The 27,114-nt window shown below is 46.1% G+C and overlaps 3 protein-coding genes across 13 annotated transcripts in view; 1 reads left to right on the top strand and 2 right to left on the bottom strand.

Moving 5' to 3' along the window:
• LOC126035365 (ribonuclease H-like) overlaps positions 1-6,716 on the bottom strand; it is a 223,521-nt gene extending 216,805 nt beyond the window's left edge. The window contains exons 1-2 of the mRNA XM_049793902.1: positions 6,244-6,716; positions 1,940-4,186 (exon numbers count right to left, since the gene is read on the bottom strand). Coding sequence (XP_049649859.1) covers positions 1,940-2,578 — 639 coding nt within the window. The 5' untranslated portion in view covers positions 2,579-4,186; positions 6,244-6,716. The remainder of the gene's footprint in view (positions 1-1,939; positions 4,187-6,243) is intronic.
• Positions 1-27,114, bottom strand: part of LOC126035259 (uncharacterized) — a 393,856-nt gene that overhangs the window by 217,087 nt on the left and 149,655 nt on the right. The window lies entirely within an intron of this gene.
• The window catches only part of LOC126035242 (ubiquitin-associated protein 2-like), a 247,102-nt gene that overhangs the window by 209,660 nt on the left and 10,328 nt on the right, over positions 1-27,114 (top strand). For 6 of the 8 annotated variants that reach the window (XM_049793525.1, XM_049793526.1, XM_049793527.1 and 3 more), the window contains 5 exons: positions 21,180-21,258; positions 22,732-22,946; positions 24,874-24,973; positions 25,054-25,161; positions 26,664-26,731. In XM_049793525.1, the coding sequence (XP_049649482.1) occupies positions 21,180-21,258; positions 22,732-22,946; positions 24,874-24,973; positions 25,054-25,161; positions 26,664-26,731 (570 nt within the window). The remainder of the gene's footprint in view (positions 1-21,179; positions 21,259-22,731; positions 22,947-24,873; positions 24,974-25,053; positions 25,162-26,663; positions 26,732-27,114) is intronic. The other 2 variants (XM_049793524.1, XM_049793528.1) reach the window with 1 other exon arrangement.

Below are 27,114 nucleotides of genomic sequence, written 5' to 3'. Positions count from 1 at the left end.
CTATACCATTGACGTCATGCTCAGTTCCCATACCTTCAGTTACATCCCGGTCAATCATCATCACCTTTTTTGTCCCTTTGAGACATATAAGCAATGACACATATATATATATATGTATACACACACAGAGATATCATTCCTTTAGTTTATGGGTCGTGTTCATAAAATGTTTGTTGAGTTCATTTAGTTCCCGACTCTGGGCTCCATCTGTCATACCAGTTCTCCTGGGCAGGAGGGATGGTGCAAAGTCCTCTCAGTCGGCAGAGCAGGATCGGGCTTCAGTGCGGTGTGACGAGCAGGTGACATTGGACGCAGCAGGAGGATGGTGTCCACTGTTGGATTGTTGCATGCTGGAGTCAGTTCTGGTTCCATCGCTATTGCGCTTCGCTCAGTTTTATCACAGTTCTTTCTTGCTTGATCCAAATGATTCTTACTATAGTACTATGGATATAGCATATAACAATTATAGTAATGATAACATACAGTGGCAGAGTTATATAGCAACTAATATCATACAGTTTAATTCTGGCTATTGTCACCTAAAATCAAATCCCCTTGAGGCACACATCGGACTTCCCCATATTTTCGCATCACCCACCAAGTGCACCCAGGCCCTTGAGCAAAAGCAATCCCATGAATGGGTTTACCTTTGCCTGAGGCAGAAGTAACCCAGACCATCTTCCCTAACATATTTTTTATGTGCACTACAGGGACTTTATCCCCTTCTACAGCATGTAAAAGTTCTGACTGGGCAGGGCCACCCCGATTGGCAGATCCTCTGGTGTTGACTAACCAGATGGCTTTTGCTAAATGTGTATCCCAATGGTTGAAGGTTCCACCCCCCCATTACTCTCAATGTAGTCTTTAACAGTCCATTGTATCGTTCGATTTTCCCAGAGGCTGGTGCATGATAGGGGATATGATACACCCACTCAATGCCATGCTCTTTGGCCCAGGTGTCTATGAGGTTATTTCGGAAGTGAGTTCCGTTGTCTGACTCAATTCTTTCTGGGGTGCCATGTCGCCACAAGACCTGCTTCTCAAGGCCCAGGATAGCCTTCCGGGCAGTGGCATGGGGTACAGGATATGTTTCCAGCCACCCGGTGGTTGCTTCCACCATTGTCAGCACATGGCCCTTGCCTTGGCGAGTTTGTGGCAGTGTGAGATAGTCAATCTGCCAGGCTTCCCCATATCTATGTTTCAGCCATCGCCCTCCATACCACAGGGGCTTTAGCCGCTTGGCTTGCTTAACTGCAGCACAAGTTTCACATTCATGGATAACCTGCGCGATAGTGTCCATGGTCAGGTCCACCCCTCGATCTCGAGCCCATCTATATGTTGCATCTCTTCCCTGATGGCCTGAGGTATCATGGGCCCACAGAGCCATAACTAGCTCACCCTTATGTAGGGTTCAGTTATATGCAACTTAGTTATTGGGCCTGAAAATAGCTCATGGTCACAAGACTGTTCCAGGTGCCTTTAGAAGGCCTTGAACAGAATAAATAAGAAGATAGAAGAAGATAGATCCCAATTAGGAAAACACAGGTGCACATTCCACGATAAAGGGAACTTGGCACAAACAACCTTAATTCAGGGTCTTATCTTGACCAATTGGACTGAGACAAGTCTTGTATGCTTTAATTAACACAACCAATTATGTCTTGTGTTTGTGCGTGTGGACAGTACCAATGTAACCAATCACTGCTTATGCTTGTGCGTGTGGACACCAAGTGCTTGCATGTAGTAGCCAATCAAAGTCTCTCAACAACTTAGAGAATTGTATAAAAATGATTAGCTAAGCTCAATAAACTGGCGACTTTAATCATCATATTGGTGTTCCGTCGTCCAGGCCCCGCACGGATTAATCCCTAAACCCTACACCCTTACGTTGCCAGTCCAGGTCCACCTGAGCTGCTTTAATCTTGGCAGCCTGATCCACCTGCTGGTTGTTTTGATGTTCTTCAGTGGCCCGACCCTTGGGTACATGAGCATCTACATGACGTGCTTTTACAACCAGATTCTCTAGCCGGGACGCAATATCTTGGCACAGTGCGGCAGACCAAATGGGTTTACCTCTGCGCTGCCAGTTGCCCTTCTTCCATTGCTGTAACCACCCCCATAGGGCATTTGCCACCATCCATGAGTCAGTATAGAGATAGAGCACTGGCCACTTTTCTCTTTCAGCAATGTCTAATGCTAACTGGATGGCTTTCACCTCTGCTAACTGACTCGATTCACCTTCTCCTTCAGCAGTGTCTGCAACTTGTCGTGTAGGACTCCATACAGCAGCCTTCCACCTCTGATGCTTTCCCACACTGCGACAGGATCCGTCAGTGAACAGGGCATACTGCCTCTCATTTTCTGGCAGTTTATTATACAGCGGGGCTTCTTCAGCACGTGCCACCTCCTCCTCTGGCGACATTCCAAAATCTTTGCCTTCTGGCCAGTCCGTGATCACTTCTAACATTCCTGGGCGACTGGGGTTTCCTATGCGAGCCCGTTGTGTGATCAGTGCGGCCCACTTACTCCATGTGGCATCAGTTGCATGATGTGTAGAGGAGACCCTCCCTTTGAACATCCAGCCCAGCACTGGCAGCAGGGGTGCTAAGAGGAGCTGTGTCTCAGTACCAACCACTTCTGAGGTGGCTCAAACTCCTTCATATGCTGCCAATATCTCTTTTTCTGTTGGAGCATAGCGAGCCTCGGATCCTCTGTATCCCTGACTCCGAAACCCCAGGGATTGGCCTCAGGTCTCCTCAGGTGCTTTCTGCCAGAGGCTCCAGGTAGGGCCATTCTCCCTATGTGCGGCATAGAGCACATTTTTAACATGTTGTCCTGTCCGGACTGGTCCAAGGGTGTCGCGGTAGAGACGGATCACGCAAAATGGCTACTTTATTGTTCTAACACACCTTTTTATCCCCTTCTTCAGAGTATGTGTTAGTATATGATTGGCTTAGTTAGTAACTAACAATTCATGATTGGTGAGTTTGTCAGGACGGTTCTTCTTATCACTATCTTGTTTTCGTACTGGTCTTCTCGGATCTTTCCAGACTTCTCAAGGATATACTACAAGCTGCTCAAGGTCGCGCTGTTCTCGAACTGTCAGGAATTCTGTAGACTTGTTGCATCCCCCGACAATTCCCCCTTTTTGTATTTGTGCTAAAAATATTGTCCCGGCTGCCCTCTGCAGGGCCCTTTGCAGAAGGCCGAAAAGACAGGGCAACATTAGAAGCATAGTTATCACAATGAAGATCACTACCCCCACAGTCTTGAGCAGAGATATCAACCATCCAGACAATCCTCAACCCTCAAATATCTTTGTCCTTGTGCTAAAAGCAAGAAATCAATTGCAGCCCTATTTTATAGCGTAGCATGTCTGACACTATCAATGTCTAGCAGTAAATCTGATAATACTACACCAGTCTGTATTCAGGGACCCCAGAATTTGTGATTCCTGGGGTGGCAATGAGGGTTAATGCCCGATCCGTGAAAACCAGGCATTCCCATCCATTGAATCCATGACCTGCTGCACAGGGGTCTCCATCAATAAGTTCTTAAACTTTGTCGATGTCAATGTAACCCCTTATTAAACCTGTGAAAAAGGGATTGTTTGGTGTTGCTGTACTAGGGTATAAGCAATCTTGTCCGGTCACGTCAGCCAGGGTCATCCAGATGTTTTCTTTGGTTTGCGGTGGTATCCATGACTACGTCCATCCGAGGACTGTGAGGTAGATGAACCATCTGTACATTCTTGTGCTGTCTTGCTCCACAAATTCAGCCCAGCAATCGGTAGGTGCCAGCTTTATGTGGGCGTCCCCACGGAGGCAACGATGGCCTTGCCGTACACCAGCCCGATGCTCTTCGGAAAATCCCGGTATTTATACATTTGTAGAGGAACGGATTTCAGCACACGTGGCCAGCGGGTGCCAAAAATCCGCCTCATTTGCAACCTATGATGCATGTGCTCGCTGGCCAGGTGCACTGATGAGTCATAGTCATCCTGTCTATTGGTTCATGGAATTCGTGATGCGGTTGCAATGCACAGAGAATCTTGACCTGTTATATTGGTCAAGGTGACCTACACTTAGTTTTTGGTTGAGGTGGTATTCATATTGCCACACCCTCTGGGATGTTCCAGATGATGATGGTCGTACAAATCAAGCGGGAGTCCATTGTGGGCCTGTATCTGTAGAAACACAAGCATAACCTCGCCCCCAGGTTAATAGCTCACATGGTCCACTCCACTGACCAGTAACTAAATCTTTAACATGTACTTTGATGCCTCTTTGTAAATTCTGTGTTGAAAAAAGAGAAGTGTTGAAAAAAGGAGGTAGAGAAGAATTATCCCCATAATGGAGAAAGCTAAGAACATAAACTACGTTATCTAAACATGCCTGTGGTGGCTCCCCAATCATTCCCCCTTTTTGTTTTTGAAGCTGCTGCTTCAATGTGCCATGTCCACACAGCTCTACTATTTGTGGAGAACCATTTTGATACACTACTTTGCTGTTCCAGTTGTTGTTTTCATACCATACTACGGCTGCTTTACCTGGTTTTCCAGAACCATCTGTGAAGACAGTAGAGCCTTTCACAGGTTCCGGCTGGCTTAAGCTTTTCTGACCAAATGGTATTTCTCGAGCAAATTTCAGGAGCGGGTGCGACGGTAGATGATACGAGATCTGCCCTTGAAAACCCGCCATAGCCACTTGCAGCTTGTAATTGTTTGCCAGACACCATTCAAAGTACCAATTTTGAACAGGTAAAACAATCGTAGCTGGATCACGTCCTGTTAGTTCTACACATCGTTTTCTGGCTTTTATGATTACATCAGCAATAAGTTCAAACAAGCCAGGAGCAGTTTTTCGTGGCCAGAAATGACAAAAACATCCATTCTAAAATATGTAATGGGTCATCCCACTCAGAATTCCACTGCACCAAAGCACCAAATGGCACAGTTTTGTCAGTTAGTACAAAGAATTGTACCAATTGAGACAGATCAATTTGAGAAACAAATTTCCTGTGTATACATTGTTCCACCCTGTGAATTACATTTAATGCTTCCTTATTCAATATTCTGGGTTCTGTTGGATCATTGGAATGTTTTAATAAGTCCAATAGAGGTTGTAACTGCGAATTGGTCAGTCCAAGATAGGGCCTGATCCAGTTCAAGGATCCCATTAATTTCTGTACATCATTGAGTGTCTTAACTGCAGGGTTAAGTTTCACAGGTTGGGGCACAACCTGCTTATTTGTAATTGTCATTCCCAAATATTTCCAGGGTGCTATTTTTTGCTCTTTTTCAGGGGCAATAACTAACTCATATTGTGGTAGTGAATTTGTGGCCAAATTTTTCATGCCATTCAACTGCTCCTTGTTGTCTGATGCTAACAGAATGTCATCCATATAGTGATAACTATAACTAGTAGGGAATTTTTCCCTTATAGGTGACAGAGCTTGTGCAACAAACCATTGACAAATGGTTGGTGAATTTTTCATGCCCTGCGGCAGACCTCTCCATTGATATCGTTTTGCCGGTTCTGCATGATTGATAGAAGGCACAGAGAATGCAAATTTTTATTTATTTTTGTCTTGGGAAGCTAATGGAATTGTAAAAAAAACCACCCAATCCTTAAGGTCCATGACACTGATTTCCCAATCTTGAGGGATCATGGCAGGTGAAGGCATGCCTGGTTGCAGAGCCCCCATCGTGGCCATGACAGCATTGACTTGCCACAGGTCATGCAAAAATCGCCATTTTCCTGATTTCTTTTTTTTCCACAAACACTGGAGTATTCCACGGACTGTGAGATGGTTCAATGTGTCCGGCAGCTAGTTGTTCTGCTACCAATTCTTGCAGGGCCTTTAATTTTTTCAATTGGTAGGGGCCACTGATCCACCCACACAGGGTTATTTGTTAACCAAGTTAAAACAAGCATGGGTTGTCTAACACCCTGCAGCACAGTGGCCCCCGTTAAAAATCTGTGATAATTCTCGCCCCCACTGCGACAAGCAATCCCTCCCCCATAAATTGAGGGGAGCTGCCATCACATATGGTTTAATAACTGCTTGTTGGCCCTCAGGATTGGCAATCGGAACTGGAGTGGCTGCCATCTTTGCTCCTGTGGATCCTCCCAGCCCCACTACTCCCATACCAGCCTCCTCTGTTGGCCAGGTAGACGGCCACAGATAATCGGCAATAATAGTCACATCAGCTCCGGTGTCCAGGAGCCCTGCAAGCCTTACTGTAGTCGGGGATCTTCCGTGATTCGACAGTGTGCACGTCATATGTGGTCGGGATGATGAGACAGTCTGAGACCAGCAGACCTGAGGGGGTCCCGTGGAGCCGAAGCCTCCATCGCATCGCAGTCGCTGTTCTGCTTTTGAAAGAGAACTCGAAAAAGGAACAAGTTGAGCAATGCGAGTACCTTTAGGGATTGTTACTGGTGGGTAGGGGGTCGAAATCATCGCGCAGATTTGACCTGTAAAAGCAGCATCAATAACTCCCACATGCACGATTATTCCACTTAATGTGCTACCTGATCTTTCCGGTAGCAATGCACTCAGTCCCCGTCCTATAGGACCCCTTGCATTAAGAGGGACCTTAACGATGTCTTTCGTGACTAGAGTTACTGTGTCGGCGGTGGATACATCCAACCCTGCTGAGCCAGCTGTTGCAGCTGACAATTGTTCGCAGAGAGGAATTGGCCGGCTGTCGGGAGGGGATTTGTTCTCCTCGTGTGCCCTCTCGCACTCGTTTTGCGGTTTTCCTGTAGCGGCTGTCCATTAGCATGAAATTTGGAATGACATTGTTTTGCAAAGTGTCCTAATTTCCCACATTTCTTGCAAGTAATCTCCGGTGAGTGGTGCACCGGTTGTTTACCTGGTGATGTTTTGTGTGGAGAAGTTACCATGATGTGCCCTTCACTGCCACACCCAAAGCACTTTCCAGAATTTCTCATAGCATTGGCTAGGGTGGCCACCGTGTGTTCCAGTGTCCCAACTTTAGAACATGCAGCTACCATGTCGGGAACAGAAGGATCTCCTGGTAAAGCCTGTATGATCTTTTGACAGTCCTCATTAGCATTATCTTTTGCCAACTCTTTGCATAGCATTTGTCCTAAGACCTCATCTTCTACCTGTTTTTCTAGGGCAGCAGATATTTTTTCTACAAATTGTAAAAAGGGTTCTGTGGGGCCTTGGCGGATAATGATGTATTTTTGCTTTGGAGCTGCCATATCCATGGTTCACTTTATTGCCATAAGGCCTATATTTTGTGCTTGTTCGAGAGCCATCGGAGGCCATGTAGCCTGCAGCTGAGGGTTACTATACTGCCCTTCACCAAGCAAAGCATCCTCTCCAAGGCCTAATCTCGGGTCACCCTGTGGCAGTCGTGAATTATGCAGCGCCGCCGCGCGTGCCATCTGCCTCCAGGTGGATTGAAATACTTGCAACTGTACGGGCTGAAACAGCACTTGCGCAAGGTGCATAATGTCATATGGACACAGCAGATCTGTGCTGATTATACGAATAAGCTGCATTACCTCAGGAGAATTGATTCCAAATTTTTGTACTTTATTCTGCAAATCCTGCACTACTCTCCAGCCTATGGGATTGTGCTCATCGTGCCGGTTTGTGCCTGCAGCAGCTTTGAAAACAGGAAATGTAACAGGAGCCTCTGCTGTGTTATCTAGAGGCTTTAGAAATGCTGGTGTTAGAGAGCACGGGCTGAGGCGTTCTACTAGATCCCAGTTGCCAGAGTCGGCAGCATATCTTCTAACTCCCTCACAAAATTGATCAGGGGATCTTGGGACCACAGTTACTGTGGACGGAGGGAGAGTCCATGGCAGGGGTTCTTTCGGTATGGTTTTATCTGCGAGCTGCAGAGATCGCATAGCGTCAATTAGAGCTTTTTCTGCCTCAGTTTCATTTTGGCTCTCAATTTCCGTTCGGCCCTCATATTCAGTTTGACTCTCACCGTCCTTTCGGCCCTCAATTTCATTACAGCCCGCACTTTCCGGCTCGGTGTTAGTCACCGCATTTTTCTCCTCGGGGGGGGCTGATGGAGTCACCCCTTCCGCTGCCGCACCAGTAGGTGAGGAGGGCCCCTCATCGCCCGGTAAAGTAATTAATGGCGTAGGAGGAGGAGGTGAATAAGGGTATGATCTGATTTTGCTCATGAGGGGTCTTCTGCCCACAACTGCTGATATTGCAGCATCGGCCGCAGCTGTTACTTGAGCAGAAACTTTTTCATTGATAACATTTTCTGATTTCTCATCTTTTGCTGATCTTTCGCATCACATTCTGCTTTCCATTCCTTCAGGGTCTCACGTAATAGACGCCATACGATCACCAACTTACAGAGCTCTTTCTGTCCTTTAGAGATCTCATCAAACATTTTCCAGCCCACAGCTTGCCATGCACCCACACTGAATGCAGTAACTGTTGTGGCTGTAAAGCCTTGCATCTTACACCGTATTAAAATCCTTTTCAGGCTTTGTTCTGGGGTTTTAACCCCTTTTCTTTTTAATAGGGCTTTCCAGGTAGACAAAATCGTCTCCTTTTCTTTTGTTAATTGCTGCCCCATTCTAACAGTTTAGTCCCCGGCGGCTCACCTTATTAGGTGTCTAGGCTCAGGTCCGGACCAGGCAGATTCCACTGCTCTCAGCTTCACCGGGCTCCGTCTCCGCAGCTTTTCTCGCTGCCGGTATACTCTTTCGCAGCTCTCGTCGCCGCTGGTATACTTCTCGCTAGTGCTGGATTTATCGCCGTTAGATGATCTGTTCGCTCAGGCGCATCGGGGTCACCATTTGTCGCGGTAGAGATGGACACGACAAGTAATAGATCACGCAAAATGGCTACTTTATTGTTCTAACACACCTTTTTATCCCCTTCTTCAGAGTATGTGTTAGTATATGATTGGCTTAGTAACTAACAATTCATGATTGGTGAGTTTGTCAGGACGGTTCTTCTTATCACTATCTTGTTTTCGTACTGGTCTTCTCGGATTTTTCCAGACTTCTCAAAGATATACTACAAGCTGCTCAAGGTCGCGCTGTTCTCGAACTGTCAGGAATTCCGTAGACTTGTTGCATCCCCCGACACAAGGGCTACTGCATGAAAAATCTCCTGTTTAATTTGTTTAAAGGCTTGTTGTTGCTCAGGGCCCCATTTAAAATCTTTCTTCTTCCTGGTCACTTGATAGACAGGGCTTACAATCAGACTGTAATTTGGAATGTGCATTCTCCAAAACCCATGACACCTAAGAAAGCCTGTCTTTCCTTTTTATTAGTCGGTGGAGACATAGCTGCTGTTTTGTTGATCACGTGCATGGGGATCTGATGACGCCCTTCTTGCCATTTTATTCCTAAAAAAGGGATCTCCTGAGCAGGTCCCTTGACCTTAGTTTCTTTTATGGCAAAACCGGCTTTCAGAAGGATTTGGATTATTTTCTTCCCTTTCTCAAAGACTTCTTCTGCCGTGTTGCCCCATATGATGATGTCATCAATGTATTGCAGGTGCTCTGGAGCTTCACCTTTTTCCAGTGCAGCCTGGATCAGTCCATGGCAAATGGTGGGGCTGTGTTTCCACCCCTGGGGCAGTCGATTCCAGGTGTACTGGACACCCCTCCAAGTCAAAGCAAACTGTGACCGGCACTCTACTGCCAGAGGGATTGAGAAAAACACATTAGCAATGTCAATTGTGGCATACCACTTGGCTGCCTTTGACTCTAGCTCGTATTGAAGTTCTAGCATATCTAGCATGGCAGCACTCAGTGGTGGCGTGACTTCATTCAGGCCACGATAGTCTACTGTTAGTCTCCACTCCCCATTAGACTTTCGCACTGGCCATATGGGACTATTAAAGGGTGAGCGAGTTTTGCTGATCACTCCTTGGCTCTCCAGTCGACGAATCAACTTGTGGATGGGAATCAGGGAGTCTCGGTTGGTGCGATATTGCCGCCGGTGCACCGTCGTGGTAACAATTGGCACTTGTTGTTCTTCAACCTTCAGCAACCCCACAATCGAAGGGTCTTGAGAGAGACCAAGCAGGGTAGGCAGCTGTTCAATGCCCTCTGTCTCCAAGGCAGCTATACCAAAGGCCCACAGATACCCTTTGGGTCTTTAAAATACCCTCTCCTGAGACAGTCTATGCCAAGGATGCACGGGGCCTCTGGGCCAGTCACAATGGGGTGTTTCTGCCATTCATTCGCAGTTAGGCTTACTTCAGCCTCCAATACAGTTAACTCTTGGGATCCCCCTGTCACACCAGAAATACAGATGGGTTCTGCCCCTTTATAACTCGATGGCATTAGAGTACACTGTGCGCCGGTGTCCACTAGAGCCTTATATTCCTGTGGGTCTGACGTGCCAGGCCATCGAATCCACACCATCGAGTAGACCCAGTTGTCCCTTTCCTCCACCTGGCTGGAGGCAGGGCTCCTCTAATTCCGGTCAGAGTATCCAGTACTCACTTCTCTTAAAATTGGCTCAGAAGTCCCTTCAAGACGATCAGAAATAAGATGAGCCCTTCTACTCTGTTTGGAAACTGGAGTGGCCTTTTTCCTGGTAGAATCCCCTTTTGTGGTGTTTTTTCGTCGCAGCTCACGTACCCATGCATTTAGGACCGAGGTAGGTTTTCCGTCCCATTTTCTCATGTCCTCTCCATGATCGCATAGGTAAAACCACAGGGCACCTCGCGGTGTGAACCTTCTATATTCTCTGTCTCGGGCAGAAGAACACTCCTAGTAGCTGAGACATAGGTCCTTAGAGGTGGGGAGTAGGACATATCCTCTTTGATTTGTTGGACATCCTGGGACAGCTTCTCCACAGCCGAAATGCAGGCTTGTAGGGAGGAGGAGAGATTTTCTTCGTATTGCCGGAGTTGGCGAGCCTTTTCATCTGCCATCGGTGCCTTTCGTCTTTCCAGGTCATTATCGCCAGTGAGTTGGCATAGGACGATGGTGCGCTCCGTACAAACTTGTGCCACATGGATCGTGTGCATTGGACTTCGTCTGGATCTTTGGGTAATTGTGTGTTGTCCAGGTCATAATGAATCATCTCTAGCACGGCTAATTCCCTCAGGTACTGGATATCTCTTTCCATGGTGGTCCACTTGCTTGATTGACATAGAACATCTTCCTTGAAGGGGTACCTGTCCTTCATGCTTGACAGGAGTTGCCTCCAGAGGCTGAGGGCTTGTGTCCCTTTTCCAATTGCCTTGTCAATGCCACCTTCCCTGGCAAGCGATCTCAGCTGCTTGGCTTCACTACCTTCTAATTCCAAGCTATTAGTCCCATTGTCCCAGTATCAGAGGAGCCAGGTGATAATATGCTCATCTATATGGTGGCCAAAATCTTTTCGCATATCCCGCAGCTCACTCAAGGATAGGGATCGGGTGATTACCTCTGGTTCTGTCTCTTCCTCCTGTTCCCGTGATGACCCTGGTTCACCTTCATCCTTTGCTAAGCGAACTGATTTTTTTGTATATTTCTTTTTATGTATGGGGGCAACTGATACTGGTGCAGGTTGGTCCGCTGCTTCAGTTGCAGTACCACTCACCAGTTTCTGGATACCCGCAGTGTCTGTCAACAGGGTTTGGGTAGCCACAGTGCTCGTCGCCGGAGTATGCTAATTCCTAGCAGTAGGGCTAGGACCGTGCTGGTGTCAACATCCCAAGGGTATTCAAATTTTTCAAAATTTTCAAACACCATTGTAACTGGACTGAAGGAGAAAGTAGAGGGGAAGAAAGGTACCCCACCCATATACTGTCTTTCCAAGGAGGATAGTTAAATGGTGTAATTATTAATAGTTTCCCACATATGGCTCCCAAAGTATAAAGGTGACAATGCTGAGTGCAAATACTGGATTAATCCCATAACCGATAACTTTATCATACCATAAACCAATGCAGAACAATACATCAAAGCGAAAACCTTTATCCACCTCCCATGGATGATAAGCAGCAGCAGAGGGACTACATACAGCAAGTGAGGTGATACATAACAGAACTTTAAAAACCAGAGCAACAACTCTAAGAACACATAAATCAACATAGTGACCAGCGACTATTAGACCAATATAATGAATGCTTATAACAAATTTGTTTTAACAAGCTCTTGTCAGGTTTGTCTTTATCTCAACCCTTTGAGCCCCACGTTGGGCGACAAAAAGGACTGTCGTGGTTTGACCCCAGCCAGCAACTAAGCACCACGGAGCCGCTCACTCACTCCCCCCCCATCCAGTGGGATGGGGGAGAATATCGGGAAAAGAAGTAAAACTTGTGGGTTGAGATAAGAACAGTTTAATAGGACAGAAAAGAAGAAACTAATAATGATAACACTAATAAAATGACAGCAGTAATAATAAAAGAATTGGAATATACAAATGATGCACAGTACAATTGCTCACCACCTGCCAATCGACACCCAGTTAATCCTTGAGCGGCGATTCCCCCTCACCCCCACTCCCCCCAGTTTATGTACTAGATGGGACGTCACATGGTATGGAATACCCCGTTGGCCACTTTGGGTCAGCTGCCCTGGCTGTGTCCCCTCCCAACTTCTTGTGCCCCTCCAGCCTTCTTGCTGGCTGGGCATGAGAAGCTGAAAAATCCTTGACTTGAGACTAAACACTACTTAGCAACAACTGAAAACATCAGCGTGTTATCAACATTCTTCGCATACTGAACTCAAAACACTGTACCAGCTACTAGGAAGACAGTTAACTCTATCCCAGCTGAAACCAGGACACAGTGGCTCTTACCATTGGTCAGGGAAGGTGGGAGGACAGAGGTGGGGAATGGGGCAGTGGTCCAGATGTGGTGGTGGTGGTGGCATGGGTGGGGCCGTGCGGGTTGGTCTGGGTCGTTGGGCTAATTGCTTGTGATGCAGGTGAGGTTGTGGAGGCATTGGAAGCAGATGCGAGCTTTGAGGCGGACTTTGTCCCAGGCGCAGAGGCTGTGGTTGTGGATGAGGACGAAGTCCTGAGGAGGACTGAGGACATCTGAGGAGGGTTTGCTTTCTTCGGTCACCTCAGAGAAGACAGAGCCAATGAGGTTGCCTCTGCCTGGCATCACAGGGTATTTTTGGTTAGAAGAATATTGGGAGGACTGTAGTACAACCTGGAAGTTGCATCTTGAAGGTCCCGCTGTGTACCTGAATATATTTGGTCCCACTTCTTTTCTTGCTCTCCAGCTGCATGGGAAGTCCCCATTTGTGTTTGCACAGAGCAGTATCCTTGCGGTGATGTGGTGGTGGAGGTGGTGTGACTGAGCATGGGGAACCACCTCTTTGTCCTGTGTGGGAGGAGGCCAAAGCTGCTGAACTTTTGTGTTGTCTTGCTCAGGCTTACCTTGGGAGGGCAAAGCACCCAGGGCAGATATTTTTGAGGTGGTGGTTGGAGGGCGATGGACAGCTGGTAGTGAGTGGGCAGTTTCCTTCATGGGGAATGGTGTGCTGGTCTGTGCTGGTTGGTTTGGACCATGTTGGGTGGTGGTGTTTGGGGGATATATCTTTTTGTTTGCTAAGGATGTGTTGGGGTGAAGAAGGCCTAAGCCGATGCACTCTATGTAGTGAGGCAGGTCCCCATGGTCACTGGTGTGTGAGCACAGGCAGGAGCATCCTGGGCCAGTTGTGGTGGTTGTAGGAGAGCAATGAGCAGTCCTGGGCATCTCCTGTGTTTTTTGTGTTTTTTTGGTGTTTCTTGGGTGGGGTTGGTAGCACTGAGGTGCTGTTCCTTCTCCAAATCTCTGCAGGCCTTTGTGGGTCCCCTCCTTACCTCTTCGAGATGCACCTTGTCCATGCCACCCTGCTTGGCCCCAAGCAGTGCTGTGGCATTGCTGAATGGTTGTTTGTGATGGGGTGGTGGTTTGGAGGTGACTTTCATGTCTTGGCAGTGGGAGAGGGTTGGGAAGGGAGAGGGTGGGTGGTGGGAGAGGAGGATCATGCAGGGCAGGCATCATGTCATCTGGGCGAGTGTGTGCTTCAAGGGTCCAGCATCAGCAGGAGATGCCTGTGGGCTTGGAGGACCATGGTGGGTCCCTGAGAGTGGCCTGCTGTCCAAAGCCTTCGACCAGGGCAGGAGGCATTGGTGGGATGGGCTGCAGGAGGGGAGGCTCATCCTTGCCTGCCTGCAGAGACCACCTCTTTTCTCCTCTTTTCTTTTTTTTCTTTTTTTTTTTGAAAAAAAAGTCTTTATTTCCAACAAGTGAATAAATAAATAAAATATATAAATATATAAATTAATGGCCAGATAAATAGAGTTCTGTAATAAATAGTCATTGTTATGAGAGTCCCGCAGTGTCCATGGGGACTTTCCCCTCCATCAGGGGAGGTTGCAGTCTGGATGGGCTAGATAAGGCTGTGGGTAATAAATACCACCCCTCTCCCCATCGCCTTGCAGCTGTCCATGAGCATGCAGCACAGCAATTTCCTCCTCCTTCCTTTCCAGCAAAGATGTTGTTGTTGTGCGGGTGTGTGGGCTGTGCCGCAGCCTGGCCCTGGCCTCACCACGGTGCTGCTGGCCTCTCTGTGGTCGTGCCTGTTTTCCTGTTGGCATGGGCTCCTGGCTGGAAGAGGTGTGAGCAGTGCTGAGCAATCCCAGCCCGGGCTGCTGCTGCTGCCTCTACTCATCAGGCGGGGCTGTGGGATTGTGGACACAGCCATGGTGGAGCTGTGGGTGCTGCGTGGGTGGTGCTGGACAGGAGCCTGGTCAGGCTTTATGGTGGTGCGGGTGGGCGCTGTGCTCGGGGTGCTGCCGGGTGGCCAGCTTTATGTGGTGCTGCGGCTTTCCTTTCATCATCATCATCTAGACAGAATTTCCGTTTCCATTTTCAGTTTTGCTTTTGTCCTGGTTTCAGCTGGGATAGAGCTAACTGTCTTCCTAGTAGCTGGTACAGTGCTATGTTTTGAGTTCAGCATGCGAAGAATGTTGATAACACTGATGTTTTCAGTTGTTGCTCAGTAGTGTTTAGACTATAGTCAAGGATTTTTCAGCTTCTCATGGCCAGCCAGGGCACAAGAAGTTGGCACAGGACACAACCAAGGCACCTGACCCAAACTGGCCAATGGTGTATTCCATACCATGTGACGTCCCATCTAGTTTAGGAACTGGGAAGTGGGGGGGGGGGGGGGGGGGCAGGGAATCGCGGCTCGGGGACTGGCTGGGTGTCGGTCGGTGGGTGGTGAGCTATTGCCCTGTGCATCATTTGTACATTCCAATCCTTTTATTACTACTGTTGTCATTTTATTAGTGTTATCATTATCATTGTAGTTTCTTCTTTTCTGTTCTATTAAACCGTTCTTATCTCAACCCAGGAGTTTTACTTTTTTTCCCGATTTCCTCCCCCATCCCACTGGATGGGGGAAGTGAGTGAGCGGCTGCGTGGTACTTAGTTGCTGGCTGGGGTTAAACCACGACAGCTTTCCATTTGCTTTCTCCTGAGGGCTTTTGTTGTGCTTGTCAAAGTGTGAGCAGGAGGTGGCTGTAGGGAAGGGGAGCTGGTTCTTTCCCAGGGCTGCTGTCAGGGTGTGGGGGGAACCTGGCTCCTGTGCTGTTATGGTTCAGCAGGGAATGAAAGTGGCGGCAGAGGCTTTTGGGATAGCTGTGTTGGGGATGTTTCATGGTTTCCTTTTCATCTGTTTTTTGAGTGGTCTTGCTTGGTTTTTATTTTCAAGTTTCTCTGCCTACCAACATCTATTTTTCTTATTTCATGCTCTGATATATCATATATATGAGTTAATGCATGTTTTCCTTTATTGACAAATATTTTTATTTTGTCAGGTTTTTTTTTTTTTCCTCTATGTCATCTGCAGCTTTGCTGGTGGAAGAGTTTTTCCTCTCTCTGCAAATATCTTGCAGAATGTTTTTGGGGTCATCGGTCATCCCCCCTGCCCCCCCTCCCCCCGAGTTATTTGTCCTCAGTGTGTTGATATTTATAAATAAATGCATAAATGTTGCAAAGGATTTTTCATCAACTATTCATGCAATGATTGTGATTTCTAGATTATTTTTTTTTTATTGTTTTGAATTTGTTGTAGAAATTAGGCAACATTAGGTGTATGGGAGGCAGGAGCTGGTGGGAATATTTGTCTTTGACATGGTGGTCCATTTACATCTAGAAAGTGAAAGTGGGCAGAATCCCAAGTGCAAATCATCACTGCTTCCTGGGAAGCTTCCAGCAGTGAGAGGTACTGGCGGCTGCTGATACAGCGAGAACGGGGGTTTTCCCTGAGGGTTGGTTTTTTTGGGGGAGGGGGGGTGTTATTTTTTAATTTAACTCAATTTCTTAATGTGTATGTTGATGCTGTAAGTTCTCACTGTGTTGGGTTTTTTTTGGGGGGGTGGGGGTGTGTGTTTGTTTTGTTTTAATTTTTGTGTGTATTATTACATTGGGATATGCTATCTTTTCTGTTAGTCTGTTGCAGGCTGCCTGTGTAGCAGAGATCTTACAAATGTCTTAGCTGGTGTGTGTGGTACCTAGCGAGCTGCTTGGTGGAGCTTAAATCTATTACGTCAGATCACTTAATATTTTTCAGTCCTTTTCTGTCTCACCTTTTGAGTCTATTCCTGATATTTCAGTTTTGACTTTAGGCACCTTCTACTGTGTGCCTTCTGTAGGTCAGGAAATACCCGTGTTGTTTGAAGAGCAGAGTATCTCTTCCAATGTTTTCCTATGGGAGGGCATGAAGTGCAAAGATAACTGGCTTGCACTTGTATTTTCTAATGATTTTTGTTTTGAATGTGTGTATGCACAGGTGTATGGGATAGGGATATGCAGTGTTGATGTGGTTTTCTCCCACCTGAGGGGCAGTGGGAATAATTGCAATCCTTAGACCCTCTTCTCATGTGGATTTGGTTATATTTTGTCTGGTTTATATGGGGGAAAATGCTAGTGTGTCAGTTCCAGTTCATATCCACTGAATCCTGTTCAGATCTTATCTCCAAATCTGCTTTTTGTGTCATTTTTCTCAGAAGGAGATGGGAGCACTGCTTTTGAGTAACCTGCAAAGACTTTTAATAGGAATTTGGTTGTGATTCATGCCGGAGTTGATGAGGTGGAATTACCTGGGAAGGAAAGGATGATGAAATATGGCACTGTTTCAAGTTACAGAAAGCACCTGCAATAATAAATCTTTGCCACATTATGGAGGATTGGGTGTAGGAGACAGGGGGGTGATGCACAGAAATGCAGCAAGGTGGAAGGTGCTTTCAACTCTGAGAAAGCATTTGAGGTGCTGGGGGATTTGTGGAGGCAAGTATGAAGAAGGAGGATGCTTTTCCAGTGTTGAAGACTGGAAATGGATACGTTAGTGGTTAAAGCATTAACTCTTGATGGATTGGAGGTGGTGAGGAGTAAACCATGAGAATTAGGAGGAAAACCACTTAGCAGAGTACCAGCCCCACATGTGGAGTTCACCCAGAGAGGGAAGGGCAAACTTTTCTCTTTTTCTCCCAAACCGAAGACAAATTGCTGCTTTGGTTTTGCTGATATGTCCTGTCATCTTGAAGTGCGAGCTTTCTAGGATGAGGACTGTCTTACCTTCCTGTAGAGGACCTAGAAGAATGATCTAAGACAGTGGTCTCCCACCTTTTTTGATTGCACATCCCATCAGTAAAAAATTTGTGAGCACTCCCAATATGTTTTTATTTTATAAATTATATACATATACTACTGTACTAATATGTATGTTATAAAACATACACAAAAATAAAAATTAAAAAAGATGAGAGGAAGGTTAAACAAACACTATTTTTAATTTTTTAAAATTTTATTTATTAATGGTACCAAAAACATTTTCTTCATGCACCCCAATGGATTGTCTTGTGCACCCCACTTTGGAGACTACTGATCTGAGGTCTCCTGTAACATAGTTTAAATAAATATTCCAGTCATCAGGTGGTGTTGGAGCGGCGGAGGAATGCACATAAGTCGACCCAATATGAGTGATAGAAGTGATTCAACTTTATTTGCACGGATAGCTCATATTTATACAGTTTGCGATAATTATGCCTACTAGTCCTAATATGATTGGTACATTGCTAATGTTTATTCATTACTAAAACACACCCACTTGTGATTTGCAGCTATGCGTGTTCCGTAACTTTCTCATGGGAACTTCTTCAAAAGTTACTTGTGAAGTTATGCCAAGGTCACACCGTACCTGTCTTTCTCCTGATAACAGCGAGACCAGCTGTTGTTTTTCTCCTGATATCAGTAAAGCCAGCTATTTTCAGCCAAGGCCTAGTCTTGTTGCTCAAACTGACATTCTTTCACACAGAACTCTGCTCGCACAACTTTTCCACAGGCCCATGTCCTTTTTCAGCAAGCCACTTCCCAACAATTCCCCCTTTTTCTTTTTGTGCGAGTAGAGCTTGGTGTGTCAGCTTTGAGACTCCTCTCATCATGTACCCATATGCAATTCTAACTATTACACAGATTAATATCAATATACCCAACCATCGTAAGGCTTCCTTAATCAATGACATTAGCCGTGGTGTTATCCCACCAAATATTGACTCTAACACCCCATCAAACCAACTAGTTTCTTGCTGGATCTTTGTGTATGTTTCTCCAGCCAATTTATCTGTTTGTGAATAGATTGAGGTAAAATTTTAACACCTGCTGTATTGCCCTTTGCAAAGATCTGTGAACACAATTAATTAAGCACAGTAAAAACAACATTATACCTAATAAAATACATAAGCACACAAAAAGAGGTTTGATTAATAGCTTTAGCTAGTGACACCCAAACATTCTTACTGTCCCATGGCGTTAACCGATGTGGATCAATCACCGGTGTCACTGTCATGCTGCTTACTACAGTCAGTGTGTTCCATATCAATCTCAGCATAAGGTTTCAAATTTATGGGTAAATCAGGAACGTATCTGCCAGACATGGAGGATGTGATTTTTTGTCCAATTGCTGTCAAGGCTTGCCGTCCCGGTGCACTTAGTTGTCTTGTAGAAGTTAAGCTATCGCTGCCCCTCAATAAATCCAGCAGCGGCTGTAAGTCTGTATTTGTAATACCACAACAAGGTCGAATCCACTGTAGGTCTCTGTTTAAATCTTTCTCCCTCTTTTTGTTTTTGAGCAATCCAGGCTTGCTTAATCCAATGTCTCTGCCTTTCTTCTGCAGTGGCTATTACAAGCGGCTCCGCATCTATCACGGGTGCATTGGTTTCCCCGTCTCTTTTTTGCATTTCCTTTAACAATTCTAACATTGTCTCTTTTTGTTCTATTATTAGAATAGCCAAGTCCTTGTTTGCATTATTTGAATCAGGGTATATGCTAGGTATAATTTGTTCATGTTGAACGGTGGTATCTGAGGGCTGTGTTTTCGTAGGCAGATTTTTACTCACTCCCTGATTCTGTAGGGTTTCCTTTAATCGTACGGTTAGGGAGGCTTGGGAACTGTCAGATGGCTGATTAATATCGGCAGTCCCAGGGAGTGGAGCAGAAGTCAAGGGCACAAGAGCAGGCGAACAAGCTCCAAAAAGTCTCTCTCGCTGCATTATGTTTTTCTCCCCGCTTTTCCCCTTCGCTCGCGGTTGGAGAGAGAGAGCAGCAAAAGCAGACGCAGATGCTTTACGATCTGCTTTCATTTCTTACAGAGTTGTCTTAATCAATTTCCATAAAGTTGCAAGATCTTTAACTTCTTTAGACCCGTCACTGATTTCATCCCATAGGGAGGTTCCAATAGCATTCCAGGTACTAAGCTCAAAAGCTGTACCCACACTAATTGAAAGGTTTCTGTCCTTGCTTCATTAGTTTTTTAGCTGATTTATCATTGTCAATTACCATATCCCATAATACGTCTCCTAATCTACGCCATTCACTCTCCTTAAATAATAAATCCAGATTCTTAAAGCATCCCTTAACACGACCTAAAGCAACTAATCCCGAAACTTGCTTAACGCAATTTACCCCCCACTTTTCTAAAAAGCACTGTAATAATTTTAGGGCTACCTCTTGATCCATTGCTGGCCAGCTTCTTGATACTCCTGGGTGCTACCTTGATTAAGGCACCTCGGTTAAAAAGTCTTTGCAGCCTTTTTCCAGTAGCCCTCACTGACGGCGAACCCCTTTTGGACGGTCCAGGCACGAGAGTTAACACACCAACCAAGACGATCAGCGTTCGGTTAATCTTTTGCCCCCCGGTCGCTGCTACCGGTGCTTCTCAGTGTCCGTCGCTCCAATTCCCCTTTCTTCGGTCCCCGTTCGGGCGCCATTTGTTGGAGCGGCGGAGGAATGCACATAAGTCGACCCAATATGAGTGATAGAAGTGATTCAACTTTATTTGCACGGATAGCTCATATTTATACAGTTTGCGATAATTATGCCTACTAGTCCTAATATGATTGGTACATTGCTAATGTTTATTCATTACTAAAACACACCCACTTGTGATTTGCAGCTATGCGTGTTCCGTAACTTTCTCATGGGAACTTCTTCAAAAGTTACTTATGAAGTTATGCCAAGGTCACACCGTCCCTGTCTTTCTCCTGATAACAGCGAGACCAGCTGTTGTTTTTCTCCCAATATCAGTAAAGCCAGCTATTTTCAGCCAAGGCCTAGTCTTGTTGCTCAAACTGACATTCTTTCACACAGAACTCTGCTCGCACAACTTTTCCACAGGCCCATGTCCTTTTTCAGCAAGCCAATTCCCAACAAGGTGGTAACTCTTTCTCCAGTTTTTTTTAATGTTTGTGCTGTTTTCCTAGCTGATGTTTTTACTTTTAGAAAACAGGGCATGGTACAAGGGTAAAACCTTTAGACTACATCCATGTTGTGATTACAGTCCTGGCCTGACCCCAGGTCTTTGGCCCCTGATGGTCTGTTGCTCTTCCAGGCACAGTCTTGCTGGAATATGACAGCTCAGAGCTGAGAGTTGGGGGGGGGGGGGGGGGGTGTTTAGTCGTTGCCTTTAACTTACCATTAAGAGATTAAGTATTTGTATATGATGTTAAAAATGTCTATAAAATAGGGTTGTTTTGAAGTTGAGGATCCAGGTAAATCTCTAGCTCTGCTGTAAGTGATAAGGTCAGCTTCTGCCCAAGCATCCTTTAGTTCTTGCTTTTTAAATTTTCTTATGCATATAATACAAGGTTCATGGTTCATAAGTTCTGTCCAGCTCTGTTATGGTTTCAACTATTAATAAACGATGTTGTCTCTTTCTAAGGATTACTACGGAATTACATTCCCTGCTCCTGCAACCTTGACAGGCAGAGATGGGAGCCTTGCTAACAACCTGTACTCAGGTGAGTGCTATTTAAAGACGAGGATGATAAGTGAGATGTGCTGGTTTCTAAATGCAGGTCATCCTGCCGTTGCTGAAAGAGCACTTGCTTTTCCCTTCTATAAGCAGTTAAACCCATCAGTCCAAACTAGTCAAACAAAAGCGAGCATCTCCCTTTCAACCCTGACATTGTTTTTTGGGGATTTTTTTCCTTTATGGTTTTGGTCAGTAATTCATATGTGACTTCTTCTGGGAGTATGTTGGATAGCCTTTGAGATTAAGTGCAAAATTGTTATGAATGTAAATGGCAGTGTCATCTAGTGCCCTTCCCAAGCACATACAGGTGCTTGAAAAATATTCCATAGCTTAATCATTCTTCTTGAAATTCAACTGGCTTGCTTTCCTTTTTTGGCACTGGAATAGACCCCCCTCAGCAGCTCCTCATACTTTGTTACTGCTATTTTAGCACTTGTATGTTCCCAGCAGGAGCTGCATCTAGCGGACTCTCCCTCACCCTCCCCAAATCTAATGAACTTCATTCCCAAAAGCATGTGGTCTAAGAAGCCCTTCCTCATTCCTGCACTTGCTCTTCAGTTATCAGTGTGAAAAGATGACATTAATGCCATCCAGGATTTTCAACCAGTGGTTTTCTTTCACTGCCATCTGATTACACCTTAAAACTGTAGACATAGGTGTTATAATTCCTGTAATGCTGGTATTAAGTGTTGTCATACTTTTTGGTAACTAACATAAAGGAATACTAGTTGGGAATGAGACAGATGTGATTGACATATGTCACCTCCCTAAAAACATGTGAACATGCTGCTCTGTAGGCTGCCAGAAAATGCGTTTGGGGTTTTTCTGCTGCATAATCAGTTCTCTTGGGAGGCTGCTTCTGGGTTAATAACCAAATTTCCCTTCCTACTTCTTCAATAAGGCGGCCCGCAATGCAAACCTTGCTTTCCTGGCCTTCAGCTACTGTCTCCAGAACTTTGGTGGTGTGAGGAACCGGACATCTTGTTTGACAAATAAACAGACATTGACAAAAATATGCCCATCACTGCCTGTAAATCCTAATTTGCTTTCAGCCCATGAAGCTTAGCTAATCAGTTTAACCTCCAGGAGAGTCACACTTTAACCCAACAACCATTTTGCTCTTTGGCTATTTACCATACTTCTGCTTTTAGCATGTTTTATTGCAGTGATCTGATAGTAATGAATCTGCTCAGACCATGTGAGATAGGTAAGTATTAGTATCTCCATTTTATCAATGGATTAGCCATGGCACAGAGTTCTGTGCCATGAACAGGCAATGTCCCTGTGGTCATCAGGAAGAGACCGGGAGAGTTCTTCCCATGAACAACTGCAGCCTTTCAAGTGTAGGATGTGCTCTCTTCTGTAGTTGTCTACTTGTATTCAGAGGATTTGAATCCTTTGAATCCTCTGCTTTTGGAGTGGCTTTGATAGCTTTTCTGATCAGTTCTTTCTTTTGCAGGTGACGTAACAAAATTTGGACGTGGGGATTCTGCCTCCCCTGCTCCTGCTACCACACTTGCCCAGCCGCAGCAGAACCAGACGCAGACTCACCATACAACTCAGCAGCCCTTCCTCAACCCGACCCTGCCCCCGGGGTACAGCTACACTGGGTTACCTTATTACGCTGGTGTGCCTGGCGTACCCAGTGCGTTCCAGTATGGGCCAACCATGTTTGTAAGTGTGACAGACTAAACTGTAACCCTCCCTTCATGCCTCACTAGTTTTGCTCTCTTCAGCCCAAACCTTCTACATCTTTGAATCACAGGATGGTTTGGGTTGGAAGGGACCTTTAAAGATCATCTAGTCCAACCCCCCTGTCATGGGCAGGGACATCTTTCACTAGATCAGGCTGCTCAAAGCCCCATCCAACCTGGCCTTGGACACTTGCAATGATGGGGCACCCACAGCTTCTCTGGACAACCTGTTCCAGTGTCTCACCACCCTCATTGTAAAAGAATTTCTTCCTTGTGTCCAATCTAAATCTACCCTCTTTCAGTTTAAAACTCGTCCCTTGTCCTGTCACTTCAGGCCCTGGTAAAAAGTATCTCTTTGTCTTTCTTATAAGCCCCCTTTAAGTACTGAAAGTCTGCAATAAGGCCTCCCTGGAGCCTTCTCTTCTCCAGGCTGAACAACCCCAACTCTCTCAGCCTTTCTTCATAGGAGAGGTGTTCCAGCCCTCTGATCATTTTCATGGCCCTCCTCTGGATCGGCTCTAACAGGTTGTCCTGATTTCGGCTGGGATAGAGTTAATTTTCTTCTTAGTAGCTGGTACAGTGTGCTTTGGATTTAGTGTGAGAATAATGTTGATAACACACTGATGTTTTAGTTGTTGCTAAGTAACGCTTATCCTAAGTCAAGGATTTTTCAGTTTCCCATGCTCTGCAAGCGAGATGTACAAGCAGCTGGGAGGGAACATAGCCAGGACAGCTGACCCAAACTAGCCAAAGGGATATTCCATACCACAGAACATCATACTCAGTATATAAACTGAGGGGAGTTGGCCGGGAGGCACAGATCGCTGCTCGGGCATCGGTCAGCAGGTGGTGAGCAATTGCATTGCACATCACTTGGGTTTTTGGGTTTTTATTATATTCCTTTTCATTAGAATTATTATTATATTTTATTATTGTTAGTATTAAATTTTATTTTACTTTAGTTATTAAATCATTCTTATCTCAACCCACGAGTTTTACTTTTTTTTTTCCTGATTCTCCTCCCCATCCCACTGGGAGGAGTGAGCAAGAGGCTTAAACCACAACACAGGTCCATGTCTTTCTTGTGCTGGGGGCCCCAGAACTGGTAATGGTACTCCAGGTGGGGTCTCATGACAGCGGAGTAGAGTCATGTTCCCCAGTCTGCAAGGGATCTCCCAAAAACGTGCAAGCATGAGAAAATAGCTGCAGTCTCTTCCCCAAGAAAACAGGAAATTTAAAAGGCCAGAACTCATGTACTCCTGTGCAGGTTACTGTAAATAGCAGACAGCTACAGCTCGTGGACTCTGTGTTCCTGAAAGCCTGTAGCAGCCTCTGGAGAGTCAAAGGGAGACCCAAAGCTGAGTCAGCAAGCTAAGAGTGCCTAGGAAATCCTTTCAAGGATGGAAGAGACCCCATTAAGTCAGAGAGCAGGGCTGGTAGTCTCAGGAGGGAGAATGTTATTTGGGAAGAGGTGATGCTCCAGGCAGAAGGGTAGATGAGTCTATTTTAGGGCCCTGTAGGACTGTGTTTTATGAAACAGCCTCAGGCAGGAGTTGGTGTTTCATTTGATTCTGGAGGGAGAGCACTGTGGTTGCTCCTTCTTGGGTTTGTGAGTGAGAATTTGCTGTTTACAGTCAGTGTATGAAAGAAATACGCAGCCTGTTCTGAGACAGGGTTGCACTGCAATCAGAGGGGCAGCTCTAGCAGAAAACTTGGGGCTTGCATAAATCCACTACAGAAAGTTACTGCTGGAAGTGTGAATGCTATGTCCCATGCCATCCCAGTGCTCCCAACTCCAGATTAAATTTCCCATGTGAGGTGCCTTCCCCACTAGATGGCAGAGAGAGCTTGTGTTTTGTGTGCCATTCCCCAGTTAACAGAGCCTTTTGTTCCCTTCCTTTGTCCAGGTACCTCCAGCATCTGCTAAACAGCATGGAGTCAACCTGAACACCGCGTCAACTCCTTTCCAGCAAGCAAGTGGCTATGGGCAGCACAGCTATGGAGCAGGTATGCTTACCACTGTGCTTTTCACGTGAGCATCTGCAGAGCTGCTTGCACACTCTAACACCTTGTCTTGTACACACCAGCAGGCTATGATGACTTGACGCAGGGAACGGCAGCTGGAGATTACAGCAAAGGAGGCTACAGTGGGTCATCTCAAGCACAAAAATCTGCTGGCACTGGACCTGGGAAAGGTAACACATGAGACTTGAGGTTGCTCTTGAGTGGGATTTGGTAGGGCAAACACAGTCAACCCAGCAGCCAGCTCTAAACAGGGTCACGATCCAAGCTGTTTCTCCATCTCCCATATACAAAATGCTTTTTTAATGGCCCAAGTGTTCCTTCTAAGCCTCTTGGCTGAACTTTGCATAAGGATTTGTGTGGCTGATGCGCAGCTTTGTCCACAATTATACATGGGAGAAATGGTGAGCTGTTTCCTCTGCCAAAGTTTTCTTTGCTGAAGAATATAGTGGTCCTGCAGCAGTGCTGGTTTTGAAGCCTAAGCAGTTGGATGCTGCTGCTGAAATGGTCCTCTGCCAAATGAAGACTAGATTTTTAGTTTCTTGGTAGGCACCTGAGATAGCCGTGTTAGGGGCAAGCAGGGCAGTTCACACATCTCTGGACTGTTGTTTCAGCTGCTGTCCGTACACCTTGTAACTCATCACATTGTTTCATGCCTGGAAATGTTTCCTTTGTGACTGTAAAGGCTGAAGAATTTATACAGCTTATATGAAAGCTTTATTCTGCACATGCTGGTTAGACCTGAGAAATGTATACTGATTTGCTTAGCACTAAGTAGTTCATCCTTGGGCTTAAGCAAATACCAAGCATTTGCTGTACATTTGAAACACCAACTGGACTGTCTTCAGCCAAGAGCTGATCAAGCTCTCCTCTGTGGAGGAGCAATACAAAAAAGAACAATGTCCTAGGAAGGGTACAACCTTAGAGCAGTGCACACCCTCTGAGTCTAGTCCTCTGATTCACTGGCCAGAGGAACTGCTGGTTTTATTCTGATCCAAGTGAAATGATTATAGCCAGTCTTTATAAGACTCTGAGTAAGTGGCTGGTTTGAGAGTCACCTCACTGGTGAGTGTTTCTGAGCCTGTTGTGGCACCAGCTGGTCCTGGTGGAAGCCAGCCTGAATCAGTCATATTAATTCTCTCAGGGCAGAGGAGCATTGCAGACCACACCCTTCTGCAGGATGTAAAAGGACAAGGGCTCAAATGTGTAGCAGATGCTGAGTCTCATCACTCAGTGCACTACTAGAAAGTTCTTGAATGCTGCAGTAGAGCCAAATGCATCCCTAATCCTAGGGGAAAGCTGGCTTTTCGTGAGCTTAAATGAGCATGAGCATTCAGTGCAGCTAGCTGCTGCCTGGTGAAGTGCATTTGAATCCAAGTGGTAACCCCTGGGTTGTGGATGTGGGTGATTTATGCCAGTAGGCTGGTTTCCTGCTTTGCAGTCGGAGTGAGGAACTGAGCCCTTCTGTTCCCATGTGGGATGCTGTGGGTCTGACAGCATGGAGAACCCTGCCAGGCTGGCTAGCAGCAGCAGCAGGGCATGTGGTGCAGCAGCTGTGGACAAAGGTGCATCCACTGAGGTCACCGGACATGCTGGAAGCAAAGCACAGGGCTCGTGCTGGGTGGTGGTTGACTTTCTCATTTTTGGTGGCTTTTTCTTTTTGTTTGTTTTCTAGGTGTTTCTGTGACCTCAAGTAACACGGGTGTGCCTGATATCAGTGGCTCAGTCTATAACAAGACTCAGGTGAGTAATGCTGGACCCTCCTCCCCCATGGCCTGAGGCCAGGCTGATGGCTCTCCCTGCAGAGCACTGGTGGCTAGGGCCATTCCCAGGCCAGTTGGTCTCAGGGTCAGCATGCTGTGGCATTTCTTACGTTGGCTCTGTTTGTTTGCTGTTGGAGAAGAGTCTTGCTCTCTGTCCCACTGCTTCTGCCATGTCAGCTCCTGACAGCAGCTGCTGGCATAGGTGCAGTGCTCTACACTGCCACATGCTGTTGTCCCATGTGTGCTGTGTCCTGAGTGCAAATGAAGTGTGATGGCACATATGATTTTAGTCAAAATAGGCCCCAAAGCAGGTGAGTTGAGAGGCCGGGTGGAGCTTTGGCCAGGGGGAGGAAAATCTTATTG

The sequence above is a fragment of the Accipiter gentilis genome, chromosome W (assembly GCF_929443795.1).
Source record: "Accipiter gentilis chromosome W, bAccGen1.1, whole genome shotgun sequence".
Classification (NCBI taxonomy): Eukaryota; Metazoa; Chordata; class Aves; order Accipitriformes; family Accipitridae; genus Astur; species Astur gentilis.
Note: the sequence above shows the minus strand (reverse complement) of the source record. Positions and strands in the feature narration are given on the sequence as shown.